Here is a 17603-nt window from a genome sequence, read left to right as displayed (position 1 = left end):
CATTTTTCTCTGTACTCATTATTAGTCCTGTAATTTTTTTTCTATTATGGCAAAAAATATACACAACAAAACATTCACCAATTCACCAACTTCCCCATGTATAATTCAGAGCCTTTGATTATACTCTTTGTGTTGCACAACCATTATTGTGATCCGCTCCAAATTGCTCCACCCTCATGAACATGAGTTTAATGCTCCCTAAAAAAAACTCTTCTTCCTTCGCCCATGGTGACCGTATGTTGTTTGGTTTCTTTTTTTAAGTAGTTTTGTTTCTTTTTTTAAGTAGTTTTCTTGAGATAATATTCACATATCATACATTTCCATCGTTAAAAAGAATTGTGTATACATCATCACAATCAGCTCTAATGCTCCCCCCTCCCTCCTGCATCCACTGATTTCTCCCTAATTTCCCTCTCCCTCCCCCTTCTCCCTGCCTCTTCCAAATAAACCATTGTCTTAGTTACTGTTTCCATAAGTCCACTCCTTCTGTGCTTCCTAAACTGGAAGACCTAACAGAAACAACAATACCCAAAAAGAAACAAAGAATAAAGCTAGTAAACATTTTTAAAAAACAAGCAAGAAAAAACTACCAACAATATTAAAAAACCCAGAGAAGCAATTTCTTTCTTGGAACAATCAAGAAATATTTGAGCATAAACCAAATCCAGGCTGGGTCAAGGAAGAGATCAACGGAACAAGTATCATATTTACCATGGTTAGACTCACCATAATCAAGTTGACAGCCATCTCTGTCTGACAGTAAAGCTGTTGGAGTCCCTCACCTGTGACTAGAGGGGATCTGCCAGAGGCCCAAGCCAACCAGACACTCTGCAGATGGATTTTGGCTTCCCACCATCCTCCATATCCTTGTACAAATTGGGTGTTCAAAATTTAAGCTCTGATGCATTTTCCTTCATCACATTTGGATTTTGTTATTGTCATCTTTGGATCACACAGGCTGGTGTGCTTCTTCTGTGGGGACTTGTTTGATGCTTCACTTACATGGCTGCTTGTTTGAATATAAACCTTTCAGACCCCCGACACTACTCCAATTGATAGCTGGGCACTATCTAAGACTGCAACTTTTTATGGAAGTAGAAAGCCAAGTCTTTTTCCTGAATCCCGCTGGTGGTTTTGAACTGCTGACCTAGTGGTTAGCAACCTAACCTGTAACCTGTAACCATTTACTGATATGACAGTCTACTTGAAAGATTATCATGTATTGAGAGGATAACCTTCAATCCTACTCAATAGGGGATTTCGTCCAATTCTGAAAAATGTTTACCTATTTTATAAAAATGAGTCTCTCCAGTCCTTACTCCCAAGAGCTACATTGGGTTGTGAGGGAGTGGGGATGCTCCACGCCACGTGTCAGGCGGTTCCTGCTGAAGGCAATGGGAGAGTCTGAAGCAAAAGCCGCAGGCAAAGCTCTGAACCATGCAGAACTGAGAAAATGCATGCTGTGGGATCCAAAGGGATTTCAATTCAAGTAAGCCAAAGGCAGAAGGCCAAGTCTGCCGGAGCCAGAACACCAAGTACTAAAAGGCACCAATAAATAGGATGGGCTGGTGGGATCCTAGGTGATTTCCTAGAATGCTTCATCTATACTTTCTGTTAATGGCTTGATTTTGCGGACCAGCCCAGGTATGGTGAGAGATAATCAAGCCCATCTAAGTGGCCAATGGCATATTAGAGTTCTCGAATGGGAGTGTGGGTGGAAGTGCTGTGGTCCATACTACATTCCAAATGGCTCATGGTCGTGACGCGATGAGTGGCAGACTAGTTGAGACGTGGCCCAAAGGCAGGGGAAGTGCTGCAGAAGAGTGTAGCGCTGACATTTTACTTCAATAGAAGGGTGGTAAGGTGGGGCAAGTGGTTTCTGCTCACTACTCACCTGAAGGTGGTGGTTTGAAGCCATCCAGTGGCGCTGGGAAAGGAAGTCCTGGCTATTTGCTTCTGTAAATATGACAGCCAAGAAATATACACAGCAAATATACACAACAAAACATGCTCCAATTCAACAACGCCGCCATGTTCAGTGCCATTGATTATATTCTTTGATCAGGGAGATTCGTTAGCAACCCTGAAAGGGTGACCATTTGGAGGTTTGGGTAGACCTGGTTAGAATGCCTTCTCCTTTTATGAGGTGGAGATGCGAGTCCTGAGGAAGCCTGGGCCCTGCTTCTCCTCAGTGTGACTACCGAGGACCCTCACCCCAGGTGCAGACAGCAGCTGGGTTCTTGCAGTTCTACTCCCAATTTTAGAGTCCTCTGCTTCTTGTGGGACACTACTTGCTAGTAAGTGTCATGCTTATTTGGAATTCCAGAAGTCTCTGGAACTTGAGACCTGTAAGCAAACTTTATCTGTCTTTGGAAGTGAAATGCAAGGTGTAGGCTTCACAGGTAACATCTGAGTCATTGAACTTTGACTGGGAAAGGCCACAGACAAGAGAAAAATCCAGTCAAGGCATGCAGGAAAGCCCCAGACACCTGACTGGCACATGATGAAGTCAGCAGGACCATTTGTATAGACCACTGTTCAGATCCACCAAGGTCTGGGTGGATGAGGGACTTGCTCACCAAACTTCCTAAAGTCCAGGAGCCCACTGTGGTATAGACCTTATGAACCTGGTTTCCAAAGATTGGGGATGGGAGAGATGAGGCTCCGATAGCTTCCTCTCTACTGAATGTGGTCAGAATGGTTCTGTCTGACATCTGAGCACAAAGAGCTCGTCTCTTGAAACACAAGCATGGTGAAGTCACTTGGCAAAAAGCAGGTGCCAGTGATGCATGGCAAGACTTTCATTTTGCTTAGGAAGTGAGATGTAGTCAATTAAAATGTCCACTTTGGTCATAATCCCTTATGTAAATTCTGGCTTTTGTGCCTGTGACTATGATTCCAATTTGGAGGGAGCTCTCTGCTACGCTAATAGACAGGATTAAGGGGAGATGAAGTCTCCACTTTAGAAGAGGGTAGGAACCTCCTGTTTCCTTGGGGGTATGGTCTGCTGAAAGACAAACACCATACCTCCATCAAAGCCATTCCTTAGTGCTGTGGTTCTCAACCTTCCTAATGCCGCGACCCTTTCATACAGTTCCTCATGTTGTGGTGACCCTCCCAACCATAAAATTATTTTTGTTGCTACTTCATAACTGTCATTTTGCTACTGTTGTGAATTGGGCAACCCCTGTGAAAGGGTTGTTCGACCCTCCAAGGGGTCGTGACCCACAGGTTGAGAACCCTGCCTTAGTGTATAAGCGCCATCTTGAAGCAGAGGAGGAATCCCAGGGCCATTTGAAGAACCACCACCAGTGGAGCACGTGACAATCTGTCTAAGGTAGAGACCGAGACCAAAGGCACCAGAGTGGCAAGGGGATCAGGAGACAGAACAGTGGAGCAACACGGAGACCGTGAGACTGTGGAGCAGAGCAGCAGGCTGACTTCCTGGTCCACTGAGGCCAAAACCCAGGGTCCCTATGGCTGAGACGCTAGGGACTGGATAGAGACTTGGCTGCTGGCTGAGGAAAGGTGTTGCTGGGGGCCAATGGCCGTCTCCTTGCTGTTTTCGGATCCTGGATTATGGTGACCTGTTAACTTCTCTAAGAACCATGCCCGCCCTCCAACATACCCCCCACACACACACACACACTTAATTGTGACTACTGTCTGTGTGGCCAATGCAATGACTCACTGAACCCAGCATAGAGGTAGGGTAGTGTGGCAGGAATGGTTGGTGTCTGAACAGGTAGCGGAGATTGGGGCGTGGAGGCTTGTCTGACTCTTTCCTGATGGCAACAGGGAAGTCAGAGGAGGTCAGATACAGCACCCCAGGGGGCTACCTAGTGGTCACCATGAAAAGGTGTGGCAGGGTCTCGATAATCTTTTAAACACACACCAGCTATAGCGAAGAGCAGTGTTACCCAGGCCAACTTGCTGAGAGCAGCTCTGCGGATGCCTTGCTGGCAGTCCATTAAAAAACAGCAACATTCATTCACCTTGGTTTTCTTCGAAAGATTTCCTTTATCCATATTGTAGTCTATCTTGGTGAAATAAAAGGTCAAGGTGTCCTTCCTTCCCTTTAAGGAAGTTAGGGAGATCCCCCAAATCATCGCCCTGGTGGCCTAGCATTTATGTATTGGGCTGCTAACCACAAGGTCAGCAGTTCAAGCCACCAGCAGCCCTCAGGAGAAAGACAAAGCTTTTCACTCCTGTAAAGTCACAATCTCAGTAGCTCACAATGACAGTTCGGCTCTGTCCCACAGGGTCCCTGTGAGTCAGATTGGACTCAATGGCAGTGAGTTTGTTTGTTTGGGGGAAGTTTTGGCATATCCCAAGGTGGTGTGCAACCAAAACACAGCCTTTCTGTCATGAGCCTGTCAAATGTTGGCAGGAGGATGTCCACACCTGTGAACTCACTGCTGCATCTGGTGGGTGCTAAAGCAGCTCTTGCTTTTTAGATCTACAATATGCATTCTCCCATATCTTTAAAATAAAGGATCTTCTTTGGTTCTGTGACTTGCAACAAAACCATCCCACTTATTGTCGCTGCACAGTAGCTAAGGCTCTCATTCTAACTACAGGGGCAAGAGGCATAACTCTGACTGCGGAGCCTCACCCTTCCACCTGATGCTGTGTGGCACATTCTGAGGGCCAAGCTGTCATGCTCAGTGGTGTGCATGGAAATAACTACTCATTCCCGAGAAGCGAGAAATCAAAATTATTCTGAAATCTTACAAAGAAGACTTCAATTTTGCTAGAATTATCCAGGAACCTCTTGGGGAAGGAGCAAGTGTAGGGCTGTCCCTTACTGACAAACTCCACCACCACCACCCATCTCCAAATGGCTCACTGCAAACTACAAAGCTTCAGCTTTGACTGAAAATTGGGCTGTGAGTACAACTCATAATCTGGAATTGTTATTCCCCAAAGAAGTAAAGAGTAGAATTGGCCAGACTTCATCCATTAGGCCTCTATAGCCCCTCATCCAACAAATGAAGCCCAATACTATCGTGACCCCATCGGAGAGAGCATAACTGCTTCTTAAGATTTCTGAGACTATACATCTTTTTTGTTTTTTAAAATAATTTCATTGGGAGTTCTTACAGCTCTTATCACAATCCATCCGTCCATCCAGTGTGTCAAGCACATTTGTACATATGTTGCCATCATAATTTTCAAAACATTTTCTTTCTACTTTAGTTCTTGGTATCAGCTCCTCATTTTCCCCTCCCTCCCTCCTTTTCCCCTCCCTCATAAACCCTTGATAATTTATAAATTATTGTGTTTTTCATGTCTTATGCCAACCACTATCTCCCTTGAGACTGTACATCTTTATGGGAGCAGACAGCTGCGTTGAAAGAGTGACCTCACAGTTAGCAGCCCAATGCATAGCCCACTGTATGGGACAGATCTAAGACAGTGTGAATTCTAGACACGTATGTAGATGGTGGCCAGGGACAGGCCTGGCTGGGGATTAGTCTAAAATAAGGCTGTAAATACTGGAGCTAGGAAATTTCTGAAAAGCAGTAGGCAAGGGTCGAAGATTTTTAAGAGGTAAGTGCAGAGGAACACCAAATATGTGGAGCCCAAGCAGGTATAGAAATACTGTAACAGGTGTTTGAGGCAGAGAAAGAGCAAATACACGTGAGTTGGAACAATGACCAACTCCTGTGTTCTCATTCGTTTTTCACTTGCCACGTATTTGTCACATTTCTAAGGCATGGATCAGCCCAGGGTCAGGAACAGAGTAGAAAAATGAGGCAGTAAATTAGAGAGAGAGAGGGGTGGGGGGTGGGGGTGGAGATTGATTTTCGGCAACACGGGCTTCTGGAAAGGAAACCATTTTGCAAAGCCTTGTGGCTCTTTATGATTGCCCAACAGCCTAACCATGAGGTCAGCGAGCTGGGGCTCTCACACCAATCAGTTTGTGCCTCAGCTTAGAACCATTATGGGCCTCAGTTTCATCTGAGCAGTTAGGGAACAGTATGGCACCACGTGACAACCAAGTTTCTCAGGGTGTCATAAAGCTCTGGTAAATCATCTGGGGGTCTTAAGAAAGCTGAAAATGCTGTAGAATTCTAACGGCCTTATCAGGATCTTTCCTTCAGAATTGGAACGTTTCATTTGCCAATCTTCTCTGCATTGGTTTCTTGACAGACACTGACAGTTCACAGACCCCAGCTAGGAAGTAAGTGGGAGAAGCCATCAAACTTTGGTACGAGTGATTTTTAATCCAGCCAGCAAACGGACTCCCCATGGCCATCTCAGAGACGTGGCCTGTATGCCATGGCTTTTCTGGTGGCTGTTGCAGAGACCGCGGGCCACGTGGCCGGCTCTCCAGCACAGAGGCCGGCACTGGGGTCAGGTTCAGTGGCTGTGGTCACCGTGTGTCTTGCTCCCTATGGATGCTGCTTCGATTTGCTTTTCTGATTGGATTTATTCTTGCTTTTGGATTTAAGGTTGAGATTATTCTCCTTGGGCTGTGATTCTAAAAACAAGCAAACAGAAACAATTAGGATATTATAGTGATTGCGTATTTACTGGGGACTTTGGCCTTTCAAGGGCATTTTTTTAATCCTATTATTTCTGAGTAACCCACAAGTTATTCCCAGGCTGTGTGCCAAATATTTAACTCTAAACTGGTTACTAGGATTGAGCATACATTTTTCCAATGTTTATATGTGATTAGTTGTGGGCATTCTGGGTGCTGGGCTCCTAGCTCAGTGGACTCTGTGGTACAGGAGGGAAGAGGAAGAAGAAGAACATTTCCTCCTCCTTTTCCTGTACATACCCCAACCTGGTGAAAAAAAAAAGTTCAAATTGGTTACCTTCAGAATTTCCCCATACCCATTTCTGAGCTTCTCTTCTGTCTCCCTGTCCCTGCCCCTCCTGCTGCTGTGCCCAGATCCTGCATAGACCCCACCCCTGTGATGGGTGTGGGCAACTGCTGCCATCTTGGCTTGTGCATCTAAAATGGCTTCCCCATTTGAACCCTTTAGACTGCCTTCCACCACGTTTACCCCACCTCTGGGCCCCTTTGTCCACACCTTTGTACTGTTTTCAGTATACTCTTCCTCCCTGATATCAGAAACGGAGTTCTATTCTTCTTTGAAAACTTCCCTCTCAATTTCCTCCTCCACTGAGGTTGCTGATACAGTTCCCTGCTTCTTCCAGTCTGTTTGTGAGTTCTTTTACTGTCTTCTTTGCTTCTGTGTTTCCTTTCAGTATGTGGACTCTATCCTCTATTTCTTCATGTTTTTTCTTTATTGATTCCCTCATATCCTGTATGACTCAAAGCAGCATTCTGAAGATTTCTTTCTGTGGCAGCTCAAAGTCTGCTTTGGCTGTGTACGAGGTCCTCCTCAGGCAATTCATTTTATTTCTCTTGATTTCTTGTAGTGGCTGCTGATGTGGGTTGCTGTCTGTGCGGTGTTTAGGTGGCGCTCAGTGCCATTTCCTGGGAGTCCTGGAGCCCTGTGAATTCTTTCTCAGAGGCTAGTAAGAATGATACAAAGGACTCCCTGGAACCAGCTGCACTGCAGATTTGACCTGTTTCTGTCTCACTGGAGTTGACTTTCTTCCAAGATAGCCTGAGTTACCAATTTGGAGGGCAGCACAGCTTGGGCAAGGGGGCTTGCAGGCAGAGCGAGTGGTACTGGGCAGGCCATCACACACAGTGTGGGCTGACACCCATGGGCCTTGGGGTTAAGGGAGAAACTCAGTAGATCTGTGCACAGGCCAGTCACAAGCGCCATTCAGGCCAAACACAGGCAGGTGGGACCGGCGTTCAGGGTCCATGGTTGGGTAGGGAGCTGCTCAGGGGACCTTGTTGTGTGCAGACTGGTCAGCTGGTTGCAGGCACTGATCAGATGAGGACTCATGTGGGGGTGTGGGTGGGGGCCTCAGGAGAACTTGGTGGGCATGGATTTTTCAGGGCTGGGAAGAGACAGGGAGCACCAGTGAGCCAGAGGCCATGGTACCCAAGTCTCCGGTGCAGGGGAATCCCAGGTGGCCAAGCACAGCTGTGTCCACTGTGGGGAAACCACTATAAAGTCCCCCGGGCACTACAGGATTCCGACCTCGGAATCTCCCAAATTGGCCAGCTCACCGCAAATCTGGCAAGTACTCACAGGAGCTATGGATGTGTATCCTCCATGGGCACCATCTTCCCGGAAGTCTCAACTCACAGCTCGGAACACAGCACTTTGCCCGATATTACCAATACGAACATGAAGTGGAAAGTAAATACATCTTCTCTGGCACCTGCCTACATCTTACTTTTGCTCAGGATTCTCAGGATTCCTCCCTTTGCCGTATCATAGTCCATCCCACCACTGTGCAACTTTCAGGAGAAAATGATCGCACCGCACTAACCCATCTGATTACGGCAGTGGCCCTAGTCGGCAGTTTGTAAAGGGATTGTCTGCTGATCTTAAAGAACATCTAAATTAGGAGCGTGCAGGAGGAAGAGTTCGGATCTCCTACAGGGCAGGAGAACTGCCTGGCTTAGGAGCCAGCTCTCCCGAGCTGTGCAACACTTCTTGGGAAGCGCTGGAATGGATGTCTGGAGGGAGGGGGAAGATGGCTCTCCATTTCTATGGACGATTGTTTCCATCTTGAGGACTGACTGTATACAGATGTTGTCTTACTTAATTTATTCAGACGTCCTAGCTCTGGATTTACGCTTACCCTCTCAACCCCTGGTTAATGAGCAAAACTGAAACTCCTCAGTCCATATTGAACTCGCCTCTCCACATTAACACATAGACCTTTAGTGTGGGTTGTCTATTTTTCTGCAATTTGGAAAAGATCTAGTTCTCAAATAATCAGAATAAAGTTGCATACTAAATGTGAGAAAATGAAATAACTCATGAAAACTACCATATATACATATATAGTCTCTGGGGGTCCCTCAATTTAAAGACCACATTTATTTGCCCTTTAATGTTATGTAAACTTTCCCTGACTTTGAAACAATTGAACCCCTACTTGCAATGAATCCTTCATCACATTCTTGTTCACTTGCTGAATGTGCAGTTTTAAATCCTAGAGCAGTGTTAATTAACCCTTTTCTTGCACTAAACCTAAACCAAAAACTCCTTGTCATTACATCAACTCCAGCTCAATGACCCTATGCAGTGTTTCCAAGGCTGTAAACCTATAAGGAAGCCGACAGCCCTGTCTCCCACCCATGGAACGGCTTGTGGGTTTGAAACTCCAGCCTCTGCTTAACAGCCCAGCCTCTAACCCTAAGCCATGTGCCCCTGGTCTGGCTTACATACAGATTCCTAAAGACAAAAGACTGGATTTCATTTGTAAAAAAACAATTTATAAAATCTTTTTATAAGTAAAAATTGTTTATCTTATCTTAGTTTTGGTTGCACAATTGTTAGTCATTTGGTTTTCCTTCTTTGTGAGTTGTCTAAAGAAAACAGGTATAGAGTTAGATGTGTAGGCATTCCTATGACATGGGTGCTCTAAGACTGTAGTGCGGTTACATTTCCTTGAAAAAACACAACATAAGCAAAGCATATAAAGGAAGACAAGCCTCACCTTTCTTTACAAATTTCGAGTAACTTGACGTTTGCCTTACTTCTTCCTCATCTCTCTCTTCTTCTTCTCTCTCTGCATCCTTTCCTTCTTCCTCTCCTCCTTCGGCCTCCTTCTTTTGAGATTGCAAGAATATGTCTTCTAGTTCCTTCTCAAGTTCTTTATTTTTTATAAGGGTATAATGAAGTTGTTCATTTACTTCATCAAATCTCTCTTCTGCCTCTTTGGCTCTGCTTTCAACCTCCCTGAGATAAAGGCCAGAGAAACACAATAGAACAGAAACGTGTTTTTTTTTTTTTAAGTATCTTTGATCTATGAAGACATTGTCTAAAAATGGCGATGGAACTGGAAAAACATCTGAAGATACAAACCAGCAGAGTATTACCAGTGGTTAGCCAAGAACCGAGGGTCTGAAAGCCATAGAATGTGATGCTGTTGTTGTGAGGTGCCATTGAGTCACCTTTGACCCAGAGCAACCCTGTGCACAACAGAATGAAACACTGCCTCGTCTTGCCCCATCCCCACAATGGTTCCCAGGCTTAAACCCATTGATGCAGCCACTGGGTCAATCCATCTCGTCCTTTCACTTTTTCACTGCCCCTCCACTTTACCAAGCATAATGTCCTTCTCCCGGGACTGGTCTCTCCTAACAAGATGTTCAAAGTATCTAACATGAAGTCTTGCCATCCTTGACTCTAAGGAGCCCTCAGGCTGTACTTCTTGCAATATAGATCGGTTTGTCCTTTGAGCAGTCCTCTCAATATTCTTCTCCAGCACAATTCAAATGCATCATTTAAGAAAGCCATATATTTATCACTTCTAAGTAAAATATGACTTTTGAATAGTTAGAAGTCTCCTTCCAGAGGTGCTGTTGTTATTGTTGTTGGGTGGTAGCAAATCCGTTCTGACGCATCATAACCCTATGTTCAACACAACAAACCACTGGACGGTCTGGCACCATCCTCATCACTGACCCTCTATTCTCCAAGCATGATGTCCTTCTCCAAGGACCGATCCCTTGTGATAACACAGCTGAAGTATATCAGACAAAATCGAGCATCACCACTTCTAAGGAGTATTCTGGCTCTGCTTCTTCCAAGACAGTTGTTTGTTTTTCTGGCAGTCCGTGATGTACTTGGTATTCTTCGCCAACACAATCATTCACAGACATCAATTCTTCTTTGGTCTTCTTTATTAATTGTCCAGATTTCATATATGCTTTTGAGGCGATTGAAAGTACTATGGAGTGGGTCACATTTGTCTTTAAAGTAACATCTTGGCCTTTTAACACGTTAAAGGGGTCTTCTGTGGCAGATAGGCGGAATGTAACACCTCAATTGATTTCCTGAGTGCTGACTTCATCCATGTAGATTGTGGATCAAGGCAAAATGAACTCCTGACAACTTGGATCATTCCTGTTTATCATGATGTTTTCTATTGGTCCAGTTGTGAGGGTTTATTTTCTTTACATTGGGGTGTAGTCCAGGTCAAAGTCTTTGACCTTCACCAATAAGTCAGGTTGTGCAGTGTGCTACTGCGTCTTCCCCCAATCCTGATGCATGTTCTTTTTATAGAGTCCAGCTTCTCGAATGATTTAAATGATTTCAACATACAGATTGAAAATATGGTGAAAGGAGACAACCCTGGCACACACCTTTCCTGATTTTAAACCATCCAAAATCTCTCTCTCTGTTCAAATGAAAAGTCTTAGTCTATGTACAGGTTTCACGTAAGTCCAGTGAAGTCTTCTGGAACTCCCATTAGTTACAAAGTTATCCAGAATCCATAATGAGCCACACAGTCAAATTCTTTTATATAGTCAATAAAACACAAATAAACATCTTTCTGGTGTTCTCTGCTTCCAGCCAAGATCCAGCTGACATTTACAATGGTATTCCTCATTTCACATGCTCTTCTGAATTCAGTTTGAACGTCTGACAGTTACTGTTAATGAACTACTACAAATGTTTTTGTACGATCATGGAAATTTTACTTGTGTGTGATACTGTTTGGTAATTTCTGCATTTTTCTTGGATCGTCTTTCTTTGGAATGACCATGGATATGATTCTCTTTTAGTCTATTGACCAAGTACCTTCTTAATTTGTTGGCATAGACTAGTGAATGCTTCCAGCATCGCATCTGTTTGTTAAAACATTTCAATTCCCATGGAAATACTTTATTAATTCTTGGATCCCTGTTTCTTGATTAATGCCTTTCAGTGTAGCTTGGACTTCTTCCCTGGATACCATCAGTTCTTGATCATATGCTACCTCCTGAAATAGCTGAATGGGGACCAATCTTTCTGGCATAGTACCTCTATATTTCTTCCATCTTCTTTGATGCTTCCTGGATCATTCAATATTTTGTCCATAGACTTATTCAATATTGCAACTCAAGGTTTAAATGTTTTTTCTTCAGTTGCTTCTGCTTGAGAAATGCTGAGCATGTTCGTCCCTTTTTGGTTTTCTAACTCCATGTCCTTGCAACTTCATCATAATAGGTCTTTTTTTAAATTTATTTTTAAAATACTTTATATGGTAAAAATACAGCAAAAATAGTTTCGTCTCTTTTTTTTGTTCAAAGAGGAAAAATATACTGCTATGGTCACTTCTGAGAGATGATTGAAGTAGTTTCGGTCTCCTCAACTGTGCACTGTAGTGTAGGTGGACTTCACCTGGGCTCTCCGGCTTCAGTCATTGATCAGCTAGAATCATGCTAATAGAAATACATGAAGAAGCTCAGCAAGTGAAAACCAAGCTTGATCATGGCTTCTTTCATATGTGACTTCAGCTGCCCTCGATTGTGTATTTCTGTTGGGTCAAACACTCCCATGTTACCACTCGGCACCATAATGAACCGATATACATTACAAGTGGCAACAGGCAAGTTGTGGAGAAAGATGAACCAGTGCAGTGAAACTAGCATTAATACAGTGACAATGGTATGGCCAATTACTTCTGGAATTACCCACTTGTTTAATTAAGAGCAACATGATCTAGCATTAATGTAATCACATTCTAAATCAGACAAAGTAATTATGAAGTAGACAGAGAGGAAGATCCATCATATGTCTTGTCAAGCCTCCCTTTGAAATCTTCTGATCAGCTTTCACTGCATTATTTATTTCTTTTGTTCTAGCTATTTCATGTTCAAGAACAAGTTTCTGAATCTCTTCTGACATCTACTTTAGTTTTTCTTTCCTGTATTTTTAGTGACCTTTTGCCTTCTTCATGTGTGGTGTTTTTAATGCCAACCCTACAATTTGGTCTTCAGTCATTAGTGTTCAATGAGTCAAATCTGTTCTTGAAATAGCCTCTAAATACAGCTTGGTTATACTCAAGATTGTATATTGGCTATTGTGAGCATGTGTGGGGTACTGGGAACTTGTTTCTTCTGCTTCAGCTTGAACTTGCATAAGAGCAATTGATGGTGTGTTCTACATTTGACGCCTGGCCTTGTTCTGACTGATGATATTGAGATTCCCCATCTTTTTTTTTTTTAACAGATGTAGTTGATCTAACTCCTGTATATTCCTTTGGCATGATCTGTGTCTAGTTGTCATTTATGCTGTTGAAAAATATATTTACAACAAATATGTAGTTGGTGTTGCCAAATTATATCACAGGATTTCTAGCATTGCTTCTATTACCAAAGCTCTGTTTTCCAATGGCTGATTCTTCTGCTTTCAACTTTTACATTATAGTCACTAGTAATTCTCAATATAGCTTACTTACATGTTTGATCAATTCCAGACTGGAGAAGTTAATTTAACAAAGAAAATCTTCTGTTTCTTCATTTGATGGCATTAGTGGTTGGTCCATAAGTTTGAGTAATCATCCTATTAACTGGTTTTCCTTGTAGTCGTATGAATACCTTATGCTGGCATTGTTGCAATGTTCTTGTTGATGATGAATGCGCTGCTATTCCTCTTTGATTTGTTCTTCTCAGCAAAGTCGATTATGATTACACTCTTAAAAATGGACACAACCAGTCTATTTCAGGTAACTACTGTCTAGGATATGGATCTTTCTACATTCCAATTCATTTTTTGTGACTTCCAATTTCATACTTCCTACATTCCTCATTCTGATTACTAATAGATGTTTTCAGCTCTTTCTTTGTATTTTGAATTGTACCATAGCAGCAAATGAAGGTCTCAAAAGCTGTGCTCCATCCATGTCATTAAGGTCAACTCTGAAAAGGCAGCTCTTCCCTTTTGTAATTTGAATACTTTCCAACCAGAGGGGCTCATCTTTTGGGACTCAATCAGACAATGTTCTGCTGCTATTCATAAGATTTTTCAATGGCCTCCCCCTCCCCGAAGTGACTGCAACACCCTTCTTCTAGTCTGTCTTCACTGGAAGCTCCACAGAATCTGTCTTAATTGTGACCTTGTGGGTAATTCAAATGGCAGTGGCAAAGCTTCCAGCAGTACCACAACCCACAGCTACCACAAGACAACAAAGGGACAGGTAAATGGTGGTTCAATAGCAAGGGAATCTTTTTCTATGAGTTAATTTTATATTTCCTTAAGTGATGTGATTCCATAACCATTCTGCATTTTTATAAAATATTTTAAAAACTTACTGCTGGTAAATGTCACAGTAGGAGACAGCATAACTACAAGTTTGGCTGTGTGAATGGAATAATGAGGTACAGTGGACACATCATTGTTCGTGATGTGCATACGTGATTTTTATAGTGATTTGGGATCTGACAAGTTAGGGAAGTTTCTACTGCATACAATTACTCACAGTTCATATCGCAACTGAAATTTGAGCTGGGTTACAAGGAACCTGGTGTTATTTAACTAAAGTATATCTAACTAAAATAAGCAGATATTGGAAGAGAACTACTTTATCATACGCTCTTGTACTTGCCTACATTGACCTAAGTAGGCCTAAAGCTGAGTGTCCAGCTAAATTTAAATTGAATAATGTATCTGAAGGGCAGCATTCATACACCTTGAGCTTTTCAAATGTGTTACTTGGCATTCAAGTTTAAAATGATACTGCAGCTTTAGAATTACAGGATTTTAAAACAAGAGAAAGGATCTTCAGAGGACCTCACAGTGTGATACCACCAATTACCCTGCATGTTTATTGTGAATTCTCGCTCCTCTGATTTCAATTTGCTCACACAGCTACTTGTGGTCTGTGTTAATCCAGGATGACTAGACAACCAAATCCAGAGACTCTCATATGTATGTAAGAGAGAGCTTTATATCAAAGAGCAATTGTATATTGAGAAAACATCCCAGCCCACTCCAGATCAAGTCCATAAATCTCATATTAGCCCATATGTCCAACACTAGTCCATAAATTCCTCTTCAGACTCACGCAGCACATGCAATGATGCCAAATGCAGGAAGATCACAGGCTGGTGGGTGAAAAGTTTTGTGGATTCAGTACTAGTGGAAGCATCTCAGCGCTGCCGCGGGTCTCTATATGGCTCCTCCAGCTGAGTTTCTCTACAGCAGGAAAGTGAAGCAGAGAGACAGTGTATCCCAGTTCCAGGGAGAAAGAGGGGAAGTTCCCAGAATCCTCATGAGAAGGCCATGCCCACAAAGAGGCATCATCAGGCTGTGACCTGATTGACAGGCTACATCCACCCCTTCACTCTTTAAATCCTCCAGTTGAAATGAGATTATGTAACTCCCACGTGGTCACAGCAGCATTCAGCTCCACATTAGGTAGAACCACAGGCAGAGAAGCCTCCTCCACAGTCTTCACCCTGGAGTCGCAGCGGTCCAGCTGTTGAAAACTAGGAGGCCCTGGCTGTTGTAGACCTTACGCTTTGTTGGCATCACTTGCTTGTTTGATCCAGCTGACGCATTTTTTTGGTAAGCCTTCTTAGTTCCTTTTCTCCGATTTCTGGGGTAAATTCTATTTGCTTTCCTGGTTTGTGAACTATAATGACCTCTAAGCTTTAGCAGCATTTCCATCTGAATCAGGTTTTCTCCTCTGACAGGCTTCAGAATCAATATCCATGGTGCCACTGATTACCTGCCCACATTTTGGACAAAGCTTCTGACCAGGTACAGGATGTCTTCCAGATTCTGCACTCAGGAAAGTGGCATTTTGGTAGGGAGGGGTGAGGGGGTGTGTGTCTATTTTTTTGTGTATAGTACATGGGTCACAATATGACTTCTGCAAGTCCTCAGATTGGTCAAACCTTTGCATACTGGAAATAGATTACATTCTTCCCAGCAAGTGTCAGTCCAGTTCTAAGTTGCGTAAAAGGATATCCTCTGATGGTCACTGTTGCAAAGGCTGGGTGCTCGCATGACAAGGATAGTGTGCTTGATGGCACCATTGGTGGCACAAAGTTGGACTCCAACTGAACAGAGATCCACCATCCTTGACTCTAGCGAACTTCCCTTGTTTTACTTTGCCTTCTTTTTTGTAGGCCACACTCAGCATGAGCTCTCCATTGCCCGAGCTCAGGCATAGCCTGCATCCTGTCAGGCCAGACTTCATGGCTGGCTTTTCAGGCCCTTCCAGTGCTACCTCTACAGTTGTTGAACTCTTCCCAGCTCTATTTATTTGCCTAATAATGTCTTATACCATAGTGAATTGGACCACTCCAGACACTTCCCCCAACACACACACACACACACACACACACACACACACACACACACACTTCCTCCAGCTCCATTATGGGTAAGGATAAACATTCCTAGTAGGGCACTTAGCACATTGCCTGTAGCTGAAGATCTGCCAATACCTATCCTGCTATTACGGCCAGAGTGCTCCTGAGAGGCAAGGATGGTGAGACTTCATTTTACATATTTTGGACATGTTGGCAAGAAAGACAAGTCCCTGGAGAAGGACATCATGCTTGGGAAAATAGATGGGCAGCTCTAGAGAGGAAAGCCCTCAACGAGATGGACTGACACTGGCTTCAACAATGGATTCAAGCATAGGAAGCATTGTGAAGATGGTACAAGATAGGGCAGTTTCATTCTATTGTGCATAGGTTGTCATGAGTCAGAACCAACTCGATAGCACTGAACAACAACAACTTCCTGGCAGTAAGATGACAAAATCTAGAAGGTCAAAGGTATGCCCAAAAGTTCAGATTTCCAAGGTAAGCCAGCCATCTTTATCCTCTTAACTCTTCTGTTGCTTCATACTTACAGTAACTTCTCCTGCATATGTTCAATGATGAACATTGCTTCCAGATATTTCTTCTTTTGGGATGATGTACCTTGATCAGCTATTTCTCTCTGACAAAGAAAACGTAGGACATAACTGAATTGAGCATCCAAGCAATTGTACTCTACTCCTTTAGGATGTTCTGAGTCAAGCCTTTCTGAATATTCTTTTCCTATGATACATATTTATTTAAGCAGATGATTAAACACATTCTTAACACCAAAAAAAGAATTAAGATTGCCTGTAGCCAAGTTACTGCTTGTATACAAACTATTCAAGCCGAACGTGGACATAAATTTAAACAGTTGTAAAGAAAAGGCGGGCAAAACATATCCCTATGCAAAAGGAAACAGAGAAAACGGTTTCAACTGTAAAAGAGAGGATGAATAAGTGTCTCTAATAAATCGAGTTAAAATCAAGGAAATTATATCTTATGTTATTACCTGCACTAAGAATACAATATTACAAATTCCAACCGAATCGTTAATCTATATAACCATATTGTGTGTGTGTGTGTGCTCGTGGTGGTGGTGGAGGATTCTTTCATTTACTTTGATACTACATATATTCTTGAGAAGAAAAAATAAGAGGCAGATTAAAGAGAAAAGAGGACAGAAATTACAATCATACTTTAAAAATTGGTATTATAATAAGAGTGTACTTTTTAAATTTCAGTTTTCTATGTTCCTCAACCAGAGGCAAGTAAACGGTAAACTCCACATTATAGATGAAAAAGGAGATCTAGGGTTGGCAGTCTGCTATCACCACAGAAAGATCTAGTAGATGAAATAAATCCCTTATCTAGGCCTCCTCATTGTAATCACATGTACCATCCTACCACTGTACCTTTTTCTAAAAGAAAAAAGCAGAAAAGTTATTATGTTATACATATT

At 42.9% G+C, this 17603-nt stretch overlaps 1 protein-coding gene and 1 pseudogene across 1 annotated transcript in view; both read right to left on the bottom strand.

The window, feature by feature from the left end:
• Window positions 1-6398: 6398 nt before the first annotated feature.
• AXDND1 (axonemal dynein light chain domain containing 1) overlaps window positions 6399-17603 on the bottom strand; it is a 150171-nt gene continuing 138966 nt past the window's right edge. Inside the window, exons 24-26 of the mRNA XM_075541353.1 lie at window positions 16693-16781; window positions 9553-9794; window positions 6399-6487 (exon numbers count right to left, since the gene is read on the bottom strand). Coding sequence (XP_075397468.1) covers window positions 6399-6487; window positions 9553-9794; window positions 16693-16781 — 420 coding nt within the window. The remainder of the gene's footprint in view (window positions 6488-9552; window positions 9795-16692; window positions 16782-17603) is intronic.
• Window positions 15279-15908, bottom strand: LOC142429447 (ARL14 effector protein pseudogene; annotated as a pseudogene).

The sequence above is a fragment of the Tenrec ecaudatus genome, chromosome 1, assembly GCF_050624435.1.
Source record: "Tenrec ecaudatus isolate mTenEca1 chromosome 1, mTenEca1.hap1, whole genome shotgun sequence".
NCBI classification, from domain to species: Eukaryota; Metazoa; Chordata; class Mammalia; order Afrosoricida; family Tenrecidae; genus Tenrec; species Tenrec ecaudatus.
The sequence above is the reverse complement of the archived record's forward strand: the minus strand, read 5'-3'. Positions and strand labels throughout refer to the sequence as shown.